Raw genomic sequence first — 13,694 nt, forward strand, 5'->3', positions numbered from 1 at the left:
GTTTACGAAGAATATGTGGCTGACAAACTTGAGCAGACGACTGAGCTACTAACGTTAGAAATTTATTGGAAACCTTCGAGCACATCGATGACCAACTCGAGGAGCCGTTGAGGAGTCGATAAAAACTAGATTAATAATGATCCGATTAGATGGTTCCGACCTCTTATGTTACACGATGCAACGCTTGATGAAAACTTGTTTTGCATCGCCGTTGCACTTAAGTTTCAGCTAAAAGTTCCAACGTGTAACAGTGGCTTTGTAGTTAAGCTTTCACATAGTTTTTCTCACGTGCACTGCCCAGTATTCTTAAGCCGCTGTTACACGTTGAAACTTTTAGCTGCAAAATAAGTTTAAGCAGGCGTTGCATCGTGTTACAAAAAAAGTCGGAAATCGTTCGGGAACGTTGAAACTGGTCTCGAAGTGTTGTTTCCATAGCCTTAGCGGGTTTCTGATTGGCTTACGCAGCGTAGCGTAACAAGACCAAGCGAGACCAGTTTCACGTAGTGGTGTTAAACGGTGAAACTCTTGTTTTTATCACCTCTGCGATTGCTGCGATCGTTGTGGAAGTAGAAAGCGGTTCTACTTTTCGTGAAACGTGTCTCGCAACGGAAGTTCAAAAAAGTTTCACGAAGTCGACCATGTTACACGGTGCAATGCCTCCTGAGACTTGTTTCGCAGCGCGGTTGCACACAAGTTTGAACTAAAAGTTTCAACATGTAACAGCAGCTTAAGTGAAAATATGTCCCGCCTGCCCGGCATAAATGCGTGGTCGGGCACGGTGAAAAACGCCCGTTAGAATCCTACTGAATAAACACTTAAGTTTTATACATACTGTGAGATTTACAATTGAAAAAAATCCCGCGTAAAATTCTCACGAATTACACAACCAACCAATCAGAAAAGCGAACGACTTTGAAAGTACATCGTTCGTCCAATCAGAGACACGAACGATAGTACTTCATAGTGGAGGGCAACAAGCGCGTGGCTTTCAGTAAAAACAAAATGAAAGAAGAACTGCCAAGATTTGTTCTCTTTGAAAGAACAATAGATGACTTTATAGATGAGCAAGATTTCAAAAACACGAGAGCAAAGACTGACAAATTTCTAGCAAATTTCTAGTTTCTAATTGAAACTGTGGTGCTGCGTCGGTGGGAGAGTGACGTTTCGAGCGTTGGCATTCGCTCTTACGAAGGGCTAACGCTCGAAACGTCAGCTTTCCAAATCGTTCACGGTTGTAATTCGACCTTTATCAACACGTTTGATAAACCAAATTTTCCTGTTTCAATGAATTGCTAAGCGAGTTCGTGAATTGTGAGTTCAATGAATTGCTGAGCGAGAGCAAAGAGCTGTTTGTATTTTATACAAACTACCGGAATTTGAGAAGAACTGCCCTCTTTTGATTTACGTTTCATTTTTTAAATTAGATTTTCGTATTTGTAATTTTTGAAACCGAGGTTGTCCATAATTTGTTTCAATTGAAGGCTATGGCCCTCTTAGTTATCAAAGAAAAATTCATGGCTTCAACGGGGTTTGAACCTGTGACCTCGCGATACCGGTGCGATGCTTTGATAACTGCGAGTATCATAGCTTCACTTGATTTCATATCCGCAGTTCAATATATGATTCATTTCATATATATCATTTCGTTCGATGATTTTCTTTGCAAGTTTTCATACTTCATACTTGTAAGCATCTGCAAATTCGCGATGCCATTTATAAATTGAATTTTAAAAGTTATATTAAAGTAAAGTCTATTGGCAAATTAGTGTGCAAAAAAATAGCAAAATAAAAAAATGAATAGTTGTCAACAGAGACTGGATATAGCACGGTAAGGAGTAGCTGTATCACAGTGAACACTTTTTGCTGATAATAAGCAATAATGCTTTGAAAATTTGAGAGTTTACAAAGAAAGTACGAGATCGCCTTTGCCACCCAAGAATTTATTAGTTTTTGATGGCTTATGACTGGCTCGTTAAGGCTTAGAATGTGAGATTAAACTAAGTTTAACAAGTTCTTTTGCCTTTTGAAGTCAATTTGTAAATAAGACGATGCCTTCTGTGAGCAAACTAGAATGTTCGTAAAACAAATGGTCAGAGATTCCCTTACATTTCAAGAGTTTACGTACGATTCAAGTCAAATAAAATGTTTTTATGGAGAGCAGAAGGCAAAAAAAAATCTGCTCTTTTCTGGTACCCTTCCTTGCCACTGCTTTGTGACTATTGATTTCATTTGTTGATGTTTCCTCTTTTTCGTTAGGGAGCCTTAGCTGAGGAAATGATTGCCCGGTTTAATTTAAACAAGGTTAGTTTCAGCTGCTACATGTATCTTTTCTTTTTAGCCTTGTTAATGAAAGATTCTGTTACTCGCGTTAGAAACAACAGATGAATTGAACAAGACTGCTTGGGCATAATCAATTTGAACTTCAAACATCTCAGAGTATTTTTATATTTTGAGTGAGATTATGGGCATGAGTCGATTCTCTGTTGCTCAACATCTTGTTTGTTGAAGATGCAGACGGCGTAATTTAAGGCTTGTACGTCAAGAAGAAAATTTCAGGTGCTGACATCACGAGGTTTGCTTTTGCAAATTCCTGTTGGCAGTAAACGCTAAAAACAGGCTAAGGACTCGCTTCTTTTTACTCTTCCTTGTTCCGTTTGAGCGTACTTAAAAGAAATCACGAAGTCGTTTTGCACAGTATTCACCAAAAGTGGTATATGTCGTGTTTTTTTTTCTACATGATTTAACTTGTTTTGTTTGATTGTGTACAGGATCAAGCAGCAGCTCTTCAGTCGTGTGCAAGAATGTTCAGTTCCTGTGAGAAAACTAATGACTCGAATTATCAGCCACCAGTTTCCTTGATTCATGGTCAGTTTTGTTTGAGTAAAGTCACTGCTTACGAGCCAGAAGGCCCATCAGGCCGGCGCTTATCTCCAGTTTCCGTAGCGTGAAGCTACTAGGAGTATTAATACTCCCCACTGGATGGGATGCTACAGTAGTCCATCGCAGGGTTACCCCCAGCATTACGCCGGTACCCATTTATACACCTGGGTGGAGAGACGCACCGTGAGAGTAAAGTGTCTTGCCCAAGAACACAACACGATGTCCCCGGCCAGGCCCCGAACCCGGACTACTCGATCCGGAGTCGAGCACACTAACCATGAGGCCACCGCGCCTCCCTTGTTTGAGTAATCACCCCTACACAAGCTTGGCAGTTGTCTTGCTGAAGCATTACTTAGGAAGCTTGAGTAACGACGATATTGACAACAGATCCTCACAGGACAACAGGTGTACTGATCAACACAAATACCTTTGCTCGTGTGTTTGTGCTTTTGTTTTTTTAGGAAATGTAAGCACATCAGGATAATTTTTTTGTTCTCCTCTTAGATTTTAAGTGCCGGTGCTACCTAATTTCATCTCCACTTGATCTAAAGAACGAATGCAAAAAATGCGAGTTCTTAGTAAATTACTTATTGCTGCGTAAAACCTTCAAATTTTGGTTCATTACTTGAATTCAGTTAGCCATGGCCGATTAAAATAACGCAAACTTATTGGAGAAGACTTGTTCTTAGCCGTTGCCTGCTGTCTTTGCTACAGCTCTATGAAGCAGGACTTAAAAGAAACCTTCAACACCGACAAAGTACCAACCTTTTAAGTATGAGGATCGTTCAGCAAGAGGCACTGATGAAATGCACTTTCTTCGTTTCTCTGTAGGGGTCTTCGGTGCAGGAAAGAGCTACCTTTTGTCCGTGATTGTTTTATATCTGGTTGAATTATTTAACGTAAAAGACTCTCTAAACCAACAAAGGTGCGTTCAATTTTCACTGCAATCAAGGAATGGATTTCTTTGAAGAAACTTCGTTACGAAGGAGAGAAGTGACCCTTGCACTTATCTGGACAATTAAAGTGTCTCTACGGCCTCCAGGGATTTTATGGTTTTGGCATCTCTATATATAAAGGGTAGTTAAATGCCCCCAACATAATTTTTCGATGCCGCCACTTTTTGACCCCGAAATCAAGCTTTGAAGTTCGCGCTTTGGCCACGCCCAATCATGTTGACCGGGAGACAGCACCAGAAAGAGCCAGAAAGAGACTTGGTTCCAGAATCGACTGTGGCGTCATGACACGAACCCTCGCGCCCAATTTAATTTTTTTAGAGGATCATTTTGGCGGGCTCTTCGGAAATTATGCCTGATAGATGTGTTTTTGCGGGTTGTTCAAATATTCCTGATGCAAAGAAGGGCATAGCATTACATAAAATTCCATGTTATGGTGACGATCGAAGTAACTGTTGACAATAGGGGCTTTCAGCACTCAAAGATAAAATTCGTATCCCCAAGCGGCCATGTAATGTTCTTTTTATTATATCGATATTGATGAAATGTCCAGATTTAAAACAACTTGTTTTACTCATTTTCGGAATGATGAAAAAGTGGTCACCAACCGCTAAATCACGCATTTTGTGTAACATGAAACAAGATGTGAAAGTTATGTTAATGTAAAATTTTGCAATAAAAATGTTAATGTGGTAGAGGAGAATTATATTGAAGCACAAAAGTATCTTACAATGAAGAGGAACCTCGCGTTTTATTGGCTAATCGTGTTCGTTACCATGACGACACATGTGAGAGATAAAAATGAAGATATGATTTTTTAGTAAAAGAAGAAATCCTGGTATTTCATCAGTATCTATATAATAATCTATTTTATTAGCCTGGCCGTATGTGAATACGGTAGGGTGACCGCAACATCGTAAAGCGAATTACTGCGGGCCCGTAGTGAAAGCGTGCTGGACAAACGTCATCCTCGGAGACCCAGGGGTAGGTAGTCAGGATGGGACGAGAAAATCACGGACAAAATCGCGACTGGCTTAAGTTGAAAACTTGAAATTTGAAAGCTGGTGTTTCGATTGTTAGCTGTTCGTCAGAGGGAACTGACGGATGAGCGAAATGACCCAGTCGCATTGATGAAGGGCGAACGCTTAAATCCAAACTGTGGCTTGGTTAGTGGGTCATCAGAACTGCCAATCATCCCTAATGGGTCTGAAATGACGAAGTACTTACTTGTAGCAATAATTTTGTAGTATTTGATTCGTTTCTGTTTAATTCTTTACCAATCTGTCAGCAATGCTTCCTCGCATTCCAAGATCCTGGTGTCCTCTACGACAAACGTTGCCGTTGATCGCATTTTGTTGAGGTAAGGCGTTTCATAAAATTAAGAAATCATGCTGTGTCTTTGGCATATCGGAATTCACATTTATTGCCAAAAATACACCTTATTCCAAAATGGCTACAATTTGAGTATTCTTTTGTTGGATTGCAAATTGGCCCGTTTGGCCTCGTTCAAGGTTAAATATTCTTTTGAAGTTTACGTTTGAAAGCGACGCCAACAGGGCCAATTTACAGGGAAACAAAGAACACTTGAGTTGCGGTCATTTTGGAATAAGGTGTACGAGACTGATTTTCTTAATCAAAGAAACAGTAGAGTTCTGCCTCCACGGGGCCTCTTTCGCTGACCACAAGCACTCTTCGGAAAGTTCCTACATGCAATGCACCGGTTTAGTAATCGTATGGGTTCCAGTATTTCACTCATAATCAAAAACAAACAGCGGCGAATGGGACCGTTTTCAAGTTTCAACAAATGGTAGCTCTGATTTACATTGTAAAATAAAGGAAACCTTTTAAGGCTGTTCGCACCAAAATCTTCCTACGGTGAGATTTTCTTCATTTCTCGCCTAGAGTTAGGTCATAAAGTACTTACTCAAAAAATGAAAAAAAAAAATGGGGGTCACCGACTTTGTTTCGGACGAAATGGCAGTGGAAAAATGCCTTAATTTCGAGAAATCGGTCATAATAGCGAGATGTAGGCTCATCTGCTCATCCATCGAAAATCATAAAAATAAACTGTTGGAGTGAAAGTTTCCGTGCATAGGTTTTTAGGAGTGAGATTTTTAGATAATTGTATGCCGCTAGGGATGTGGTAAACAGTAGAGTTCATCCTCGACGAGCGTTTTCGTAAGCTCTATCCGTTGCAACCACTACCGGAATTCGATGGTACGAGGACAGAAAATGTTAAAAAAAGATAACTTCTTACGGTGAGAATTTTTTCATTTCATCATATTTTGTAGATAGTAAGTAAAGTAAGGGATTCATGATTTAAAAAATAGGGGTCACCGATGATCTGAACGAGTAAAATCGATGTGATTTTGCAAAGCTCTTGGAAAAGCTCGTTTGTCACGCTTTTGCGTGACCTGTCGGGCAAGGACTGGAACCCAAGAGAGGATCGATCGTTGAAGAGATGAAAGGTTTTGACCGAAAAAAAAAACCTTTCTGGAGCATAGCAACGAAGTTTTAAGCAGGGGTCATCTTCATTTGGTTGGTGTTTTGTATAATATCTCTCCATTGCCGTCATGCTCATCCTCTGGAGTGTGTTTTTTTGTGAAATTCAATCGCTGATTGTTTCCACGCAGGTCCGCACTATTCAAGCGGACGAGGACGAAAATACTGCTCAATTTTCACGAAAGTAAAGGAAAAGAACTTTAAAAACATGCATTCACTTTGAACTTAAGTTCGCAGGGTAATAAAAACATTAAAAAGAAACAGCCCCATTAAATTTAGGCAACGGTTCGTCCTCGAGTTTTCCAAACTTTCAGCCACTAGTCTATTCGATCAGCTACCTTTTCCAGAGCTTTTCCATCCTCCCACTCACTTCTGTTTGAAGTTTCATGATGATTCGGAAATAAATGTGCCATTCTTTTGCCGGCCTGGAATTTTTTCCTCGGCGTTTTTGTCGCCATGTTATTTTAACTGATGCTTGAAAAATTTGTATGAGAGTCAAGCAGACTAGTGCACGACTGATAAAACCTTGCGAATATCAGTCGTACAGTAGTCTACTTGACTTTCATAAATATTTTAAATCAATTTTGACTGATCACGATCTTCTCTGATCCAACGCTGTGCAAGACTTATCATCCACGGTTTTGGCAAAGGTTTTAAAACCTCAACTTCACTAATGCTCGAAGTAATACGTGACATATTTCAGTCGGGTTACCTGCGCAGTAACCTTGCGCACAAACAATTAGCGCGAACGTCCTTAATACGTGACCTTAAACCAGCGTTAAACGAAAACGTTGGCAGTGAAAAACTGTGACTTTATTAAACGGCTCGTTTTCACTGCTAACTATTTATCTTACTATATTTATCTTATTCTCTTTAGTTACCAGTCTTCTTAATTTATATATATCATATTTGAATTTGTTCAACCGTCACTTCTGAAGATGTATGTTGTAGCCTGTTCCAGGCTACCAGATAGTCGGGAAAACGAAAACAACTGCGTGGGAAAAGCGAGTGGGGGCCCAAGCCCCCACTCATTTTTCGCACGCATTTTTTTCTCTTTCCCTACCATCTGGGAGCCTGCAACAGGCTTGTTGCTATGTATGGTGTAGCATACGAAACGTCAAGTCCAAAGTAAAATGCGTTTTATCATTATGTTTGTAGCCGCTGTTTGCTTTATGTTTTTGATTAAGTTGAAATGGCCAAAGAGCAAGAATATTTATGAAATTTCACTCATGTTTTCCAAGTTTTGAACATGCAGTCGTCGTTACGTGACCCAGGTAATATATCAAGACTTTGAAAACAGGAGTGAAATTGATCTTTTCTTTAACTAGGAACCCATACGATTACTTTTTGATAATTTAACAAGTTCAAGTTCGCAAGCCTTTTGAGTTCAGTAAAGAGTCGTCGATTACTCTTTCTTCTTAGGATGGAAAGCCAAAAATGCGTCATTTTTCTAGTACTTTTATCTTGCTGCAGTTTTCAATTTACTTATAATTTCTTCATCAACTACAATGAAATGCAGGTAAAATGAGTCAACTTTAATTTCGACAAAATTCACCAGGTTTTACAACCGTAACCAAGCGACGATGAGTGAAGTTCGCCACTCTCAAGAGAATACCCCTTGATATCAAATTCATGCCTCAGTCAATTGCCACCAACGTAGGGTAATTTGATTGGCTAATGCGCTTGTGGTAGAGGTCTAGAGATGACCGATTCGCGATCTCGCATATTTGTAAACATTGTATCTCACCGAACGACTCACGAAAAGTTTCGTATGAGCTGGCTTTGTAAACCATTTTACGGATACGGCGGCTATTTCGAAATCCATTGTTTCAAATAATAATAATAATAATAATAATAATAATAATAATAATAATGTGTGAACTTATTGTGCGCAGCTTAACATGAGAATGATCAGCTGCGCATTACAACTGCATTACTTTACGAGAATTTAACAAAAGATAATGCATGTAAAAAATAAAAAATAAAAAAAAAAAGAAGAATATATATGCATGCAAGTAAGAATTGAATATAAAATTGCTCACCACTATTAAGTCCTAAAAAGATAAGTCTTAATATGAGCCTTAAAACTGTTCACATTAGTAGTCTCACGAAGTTATTTTGGAAGAGAGTTCCAGAGCCTTGGCGCTGCTACCATAAAAGCTCTATCACCGAACGTCTTCGATCGAACAATTGACGTAGAAAGTAAAATACTACCTGAAGATCTAAGGTTATATAAGGACGATTTAAATGTTATTAAATCGCATAGATATTTAGGAGCAAGGCCGTGAATTGCTTTGAATGTAATAAGCAGTATCTTAAATTGTATCCGGGCTTTAACAGGAAGCCAATGCAGACCACGAAGAAGGCGTGAGATGTGGCAAAACCTAGGGGCATTACAAACTAGCCTGGCTGAGGCATTCAAAACTCTCTGCCATTTGTTAAGCTGGTAGTTGGGCAGCCCATACAGAAGACTGTTACAATAATCAACACGAGATGTAATAAATGCATGGACAAGCATTTCCGTTGATTCTCGAGATAAATACTTGCGAATGCGTTTGATATTATGCAGATGGTAAAAGGCAACACCGCATAACTTGCTAATATGAGTTGACATAGTGAGCTGCTCATCAAACCAAGACCCTAGGTTTCTAGCTACTGTTACAGGACCTGTTACAGGACAAAACATCAGTAGACCCAACCCTAATGCAACTGATGTTAACCTTGGCCAGCTGCTGCCTAGTACCTATAATTAAAAATTCTGTCTTATCATCGTTTAGCATAAGATTATCTGAAATCATCCAACTCCTAATGTTACGGATACAGTCAGTCATGGACTTGATGGCAAAATCAGCATCCGCAGATCGACTGGGGCTGAATGATACATACAACTGTGTATCATCAGCATAGCAGTGAACTTGTGGGAGGTGGCTTTCAACGATCTGGAACAGTTTGCGTGTGTAGATAGTGAAAACCAAGGGACCCAAACATGATCCTTGAGGAACACCTTGTTTTAAGGGAAACTGATGTGAGAGACTACCATTCACAGAAACACGATGGAACCGGTCAGAAAGATACGATTTAAACCAGGCAAGCGCATTTTCAGTTATTCCCAAATCAGACTCAAGACGATCAATCAGCTTATCATTATGTATAGTATCAAAAGCTGCACTTAAATCTAATAATACAAGCAAGCTGACATGTTGCTCGTCCATAGACATCAAAATATCATTCTTAACTTTAAGTAAGGCCGTCTCGGTGCTGTGTTGCTGTTTATACGCCGATTGAAGCTGAGAATGTAAATCGTTGGCAGTCAGATGCTCCATAAACTGCTCAACCCCAGCCCTCTCCGACAACTTAGAAATATAAGAGAGGTTACTGACTGGACGGAAATTTTTGAACGCAGAGTCCAAACCAGGCCTCTTGAGAGATGGTAACACAAGCGCCTCTTTCCAGGCCTCAGCGAATCGACCGGTGTCAAAAGAGAGGTTAATCTGTGTAATGATAACTGGCAATGGAACATCCAGCAACTTGAGAACGATGGGAGTGGGAATGGGGTCGAGTTGACAAGATTTGCCCGCTGCTTTACTAATCAACAAGCGCACTTGTTCTTGAGAGAGAGTCTTGAAACCGGTAAACCGTTCTTTCAGGCATGTAATGTCAGTAGCAGGTAGAGATGGTACAGATGATGTAGATGAATTAGCTAAAGACGCGTTTATATTCTCAATCTTCTGTGCAAGTACTATTTCCAAAACGAGAGCGAGTGTTTCATCGGGGTATCCAAACACCGAGAAACAAATGAAAGCACAAGGCCGTAGGCCGAGTGCTTTTATTGTTTCGAGGTGTTTGGATACCCCGATGAAACACGAAGCACGAGTTTTGGAAATAACTTCTCAAACTCATTAATAATTCATAAAGTCAACTACAAATCACTGCATGTATACCACATCACGTGCATGTGTTTGGATACCCAATGAAAAACAATATACCACTCTCCAGTGAAAGTGGTATATACCACTTAAATATGCACGATGACAACTTGCACAAAATCAATGAATATTTATTACAGCCATCTCTGTAATGGCCGTGTCCAAAGTTTGTACTCCTTCTTCAAAGTCTTTCGTGGTAAAAAAGCCGCCGGGTTCCAAAGTACAGGACTTTACTAATTGATTCTGTTTCCATTCCTCGAAAACCTTACACGACCATTTGGTTTTATAAGCTGTTGATTTCGGTACTGCGTTATCAACACTTTTCTTCTCATCCACCACACTTTTCGGCTGCCGAAATCTCTCGAAAGACTTTGTTGCAGTATACATCCTGACTAAACCACAACTGAACTTGTAAATGCAACTTTTACATCTCAGAATAAATCAAATCGCATCATAAATGCAAATTAATTAAGCCGGTGAAAAACATCTTTGATATTGAAATTATCCAGGAAGGAATGTTAGATAGCGAACAATTCTAATTGGAAGTCTTTGTTTATGACTAGTGATCATGAGAAAGAAATTTCCAAAATCATTGGCAAGCCGAACATTGTCAACACGAGGAAACGATGCAGTGTTAGTGTCACACAACAGGGACTTTGTAACATTAAACAGTTTTCTCTGATCAGAACTGTTTTGCTGGATATGATTGGTGTAATAATCACAGCGAGCTTGGTTCATCAAGTATATTGCATGGTTTTTCTTCTTTTTAAAAACACTTAGATCCTGTGCAGATTTAGAATAGCGCCATTTCCTCTCAGCTCTCCGCCTAGCCTTAATAGCATCCTTAATTTTGTGGTCAAACCAAGGCACACGCTTCCTGTTAGCAACAGACTTAGTTCTCAGAGGGGCATATTTATCAAGTAACGACGACAGTGTGGAGTTGTAGTAGGAGACCATCGTATCCAAATCCATGAAAACGCTGGTACACAATTCAGACGCCATTAAATCAGCTCTGAGTGCATCCATGTCAATAGATTTTAGCTGCCTGTAACTGATTTCCTTAGTAGCTGTACAGGGAGGGTTTCACTGAATCAAGTTGACACAGTACTGCGGCATGGTCAGAGATAAACCGATCAATCAACAGGGCAGACTTAATAACCTGATCATATTGCGTGGTGATCACCAAGTCCAGGGTGTGGCCACCCTCATGGGTAGGACCAATCACATGTTGTTTCAGGCCAAGCGACGCCAGCAAATCCAAAAATTCACAAGCATCAGAATCGTTCAAATAGCTATCATAGGATTGTAAGGGGGCAAATTTTAGAATCCCATAACCATGATAGCTATTTGAAACAATGGATTTCAAATTGGCCGCCGTATCTGTAAAATGGATTGCTCAGAATGGTGAGAATTACAAAATTCTTTGAAAAGTCAAGTTCATTGTCTTTGCAGTTTGCTAGACATGGGTTTTGAGGACTTCGTAAGAGTGGGAAGTATTCGTAAAATCGCCAAGCCAGTGTTACCATACAGTGTTCACAGCACAGGGAGTGACAATCAGGAATTAAAAGAACTACAGGCGCTACTAAAGGGACAACTCACACCAGCTGAAAGAACGTGAGTACTAAGGCACATACACACGCATTCTCATTGAATCAAAATTCGAATGACGTAATTTGTAATGTGTAAAAGTAGCTGTTAAATTAGCAGATAATCGAAAATTGATTTACTATTATTTTGAAGTAGACATTTCCATTTACTAAAATTGCATTGTATTGTTTTGTATACTTAAAAATGTAAGTATTTTAGTTTAAATTCAGAGTGCATTCATAATTATTAGATATTATAGCATAGTTAGAGATTATAATAACGTAAGAATTAATTATTCGACTAATCAAGTAATTAATTAACATTATTTTAAGGATATGCCACACCCAGCAATTGCGTGGCTTTTTTTTTATGAAACGTTTTTAGTGTCAAAATTTAAACTTGTCATTCAAACTTTCAATTCGGGAATTCAAAATGTTCAATTCGGCAATTTAAACTTTCAATTCGACAATTCAGATATTCAGTTCGGCAATTCAAATATTCACAAGTCACAGGTCATTGTTTTACCACTACACAAAGAATCCTAAACATTTATTACAGCTAATTGAATTGAATTGCCGAATATTACCGAATTGAATGTTTGAATTGTTCAATTGAAGGTTTGAATATTTAAATTGAATGTTTGAATTGCCGAAATTCGAATGACGTAATTTGTAATGTGTAAAAGTAGCTGTTAAATTAGCAGATAATCGAAAATTGATTTACTATTATTTTGAAGTAGACATTTCCATTTACTAAAATTGCATTGTATTGTTTTGTATACTTAAAAATGTAAGTATTTTAGTTTAAATTCAGAGTGCATTCATAATTATTAGATATTATAGCATAGTTAGAGATTATAATAACGTAAGAATTAATTATTCGACTAATCAAGTAATTAATTAACATTATTTTAAGGATATGCCACACCCAGCAATTGCGTGGCTTTTTTTTTATGAAACGTTTTTAGTGTCAAAATTTAAACTTGTCATTCAAACTTTCAATTCGGGAATTCAAAATGTTCAATTCGGCAATTTAAACTTTCAATTCGACAATTCAGATATTCAGTTCGGCAATTCAAATATTCACAAGTCACAGGTCATTGTTTTACCACTACACAAAGAATCCTAAACATTTATTACAGCTAATTGAATTGAATTGCCGAATATTACCGAATTGAATGTTTGAATTGTTCAATTGAAGGTTTGAATATTTAAATTGAATGTTTGAATTGCCGAAATTCGAATGACGTAATTTGTAATGTGTAAAAGTAGCTGTTAAATTAGCAGATAATCGAAAATTGATTTACTATTATTTTGAAGTAGACATTTCCATTTACTAAAATTGCATTGTATTGTTTTGTATACTTAAAAATGTAAGTATTTTAGTTTAAATTCAGAGTGCATTCATAATTATTAGATATTATAGCATAGTTAGAGATTATAATAACGTAAGAATTAATTATTCGACTAATCAAGTAATTAATTAACATTATTTTAAGGATATGCCACACCCAGCAATTGCGTGGCTTTTTTTTTATGAAACGTTTTTAGTGTCAAAATTTAAACTTGTCATTCAAACTTTCAATTCGGGAATTCAAAATGTTCAATTCGGCAATTTAAACTTTCAATTCGACAATTCAGATATTCAGTTCGGCAATTCAAATATTCACAAGTCACAGGTCATTGTTTTACCACTACACAAAGAATCCTAAACATTTATTACAGCTAATTGAATTGAATTGCCGAATATTACCGAATTGAATGTTTGAATTGTTCAATTGAAGGTTTGAATATTTAAATTGAATGTTTGAATTGCCGAATGCACGTTTGAATTTTGACGCTAGAAA

The 13,694-nt window shown here is 38.2% G+C and overlaps 1 protein-coding gene across 2 annotated transcripts in view; it reads left to right on the forward strand.

Moving 5' to 3' along the window:
• Window positions 1-13,694, forward strand: part of LOC138003699 (5'-3' DNA helicase ZGRF1-like) — a 69,606-nt gene that overhangs the window by 27,983 nt on the left and 27,929 nt on the right. Inside the window, exons 23-27 of one of the 2 annotated variants that reach the window (XM_068849904.1) lie at window positions 2,257-2,301; window positions 2,769-2,865; window positions 3,712-3,805; window positions 5,122-5,193; window positions 11,714-11,875. In XM_068849904.1, the coding sequence (XP_068706005.1) occupies window positions 2,257-2,301; window positions 2,769-2,865; window positions 3,712-3,805; window positions 5,122-5,193; window positions 11,714-11,875 (470 nt within the window). The remainder of the gene's footprint in view (window positions 1-2,256; window positions 2,302-2,768; window positions 2,866-3,711; window positions 3,806-5,121; window positions 5,194-11,713; window positions 11,876-13,694) is intronic. The other variant, XM_068849905.1, reaches the window with a different exon arrangement.

Source organism: Montipora foliosa, chromosome 5 (assembly GCF_036669935.1).
Source record: "Montipora foliosa isolate CH-2021 chromosome 5, ASM3666993v2, whole genome shotgun sequence".
Lineage (NCBI taxonomy): Eukaryota > Metazoa > Cnidaria > Anthozoa > Scleractinia > Acroporidae > Montipora > Montipora foliosa.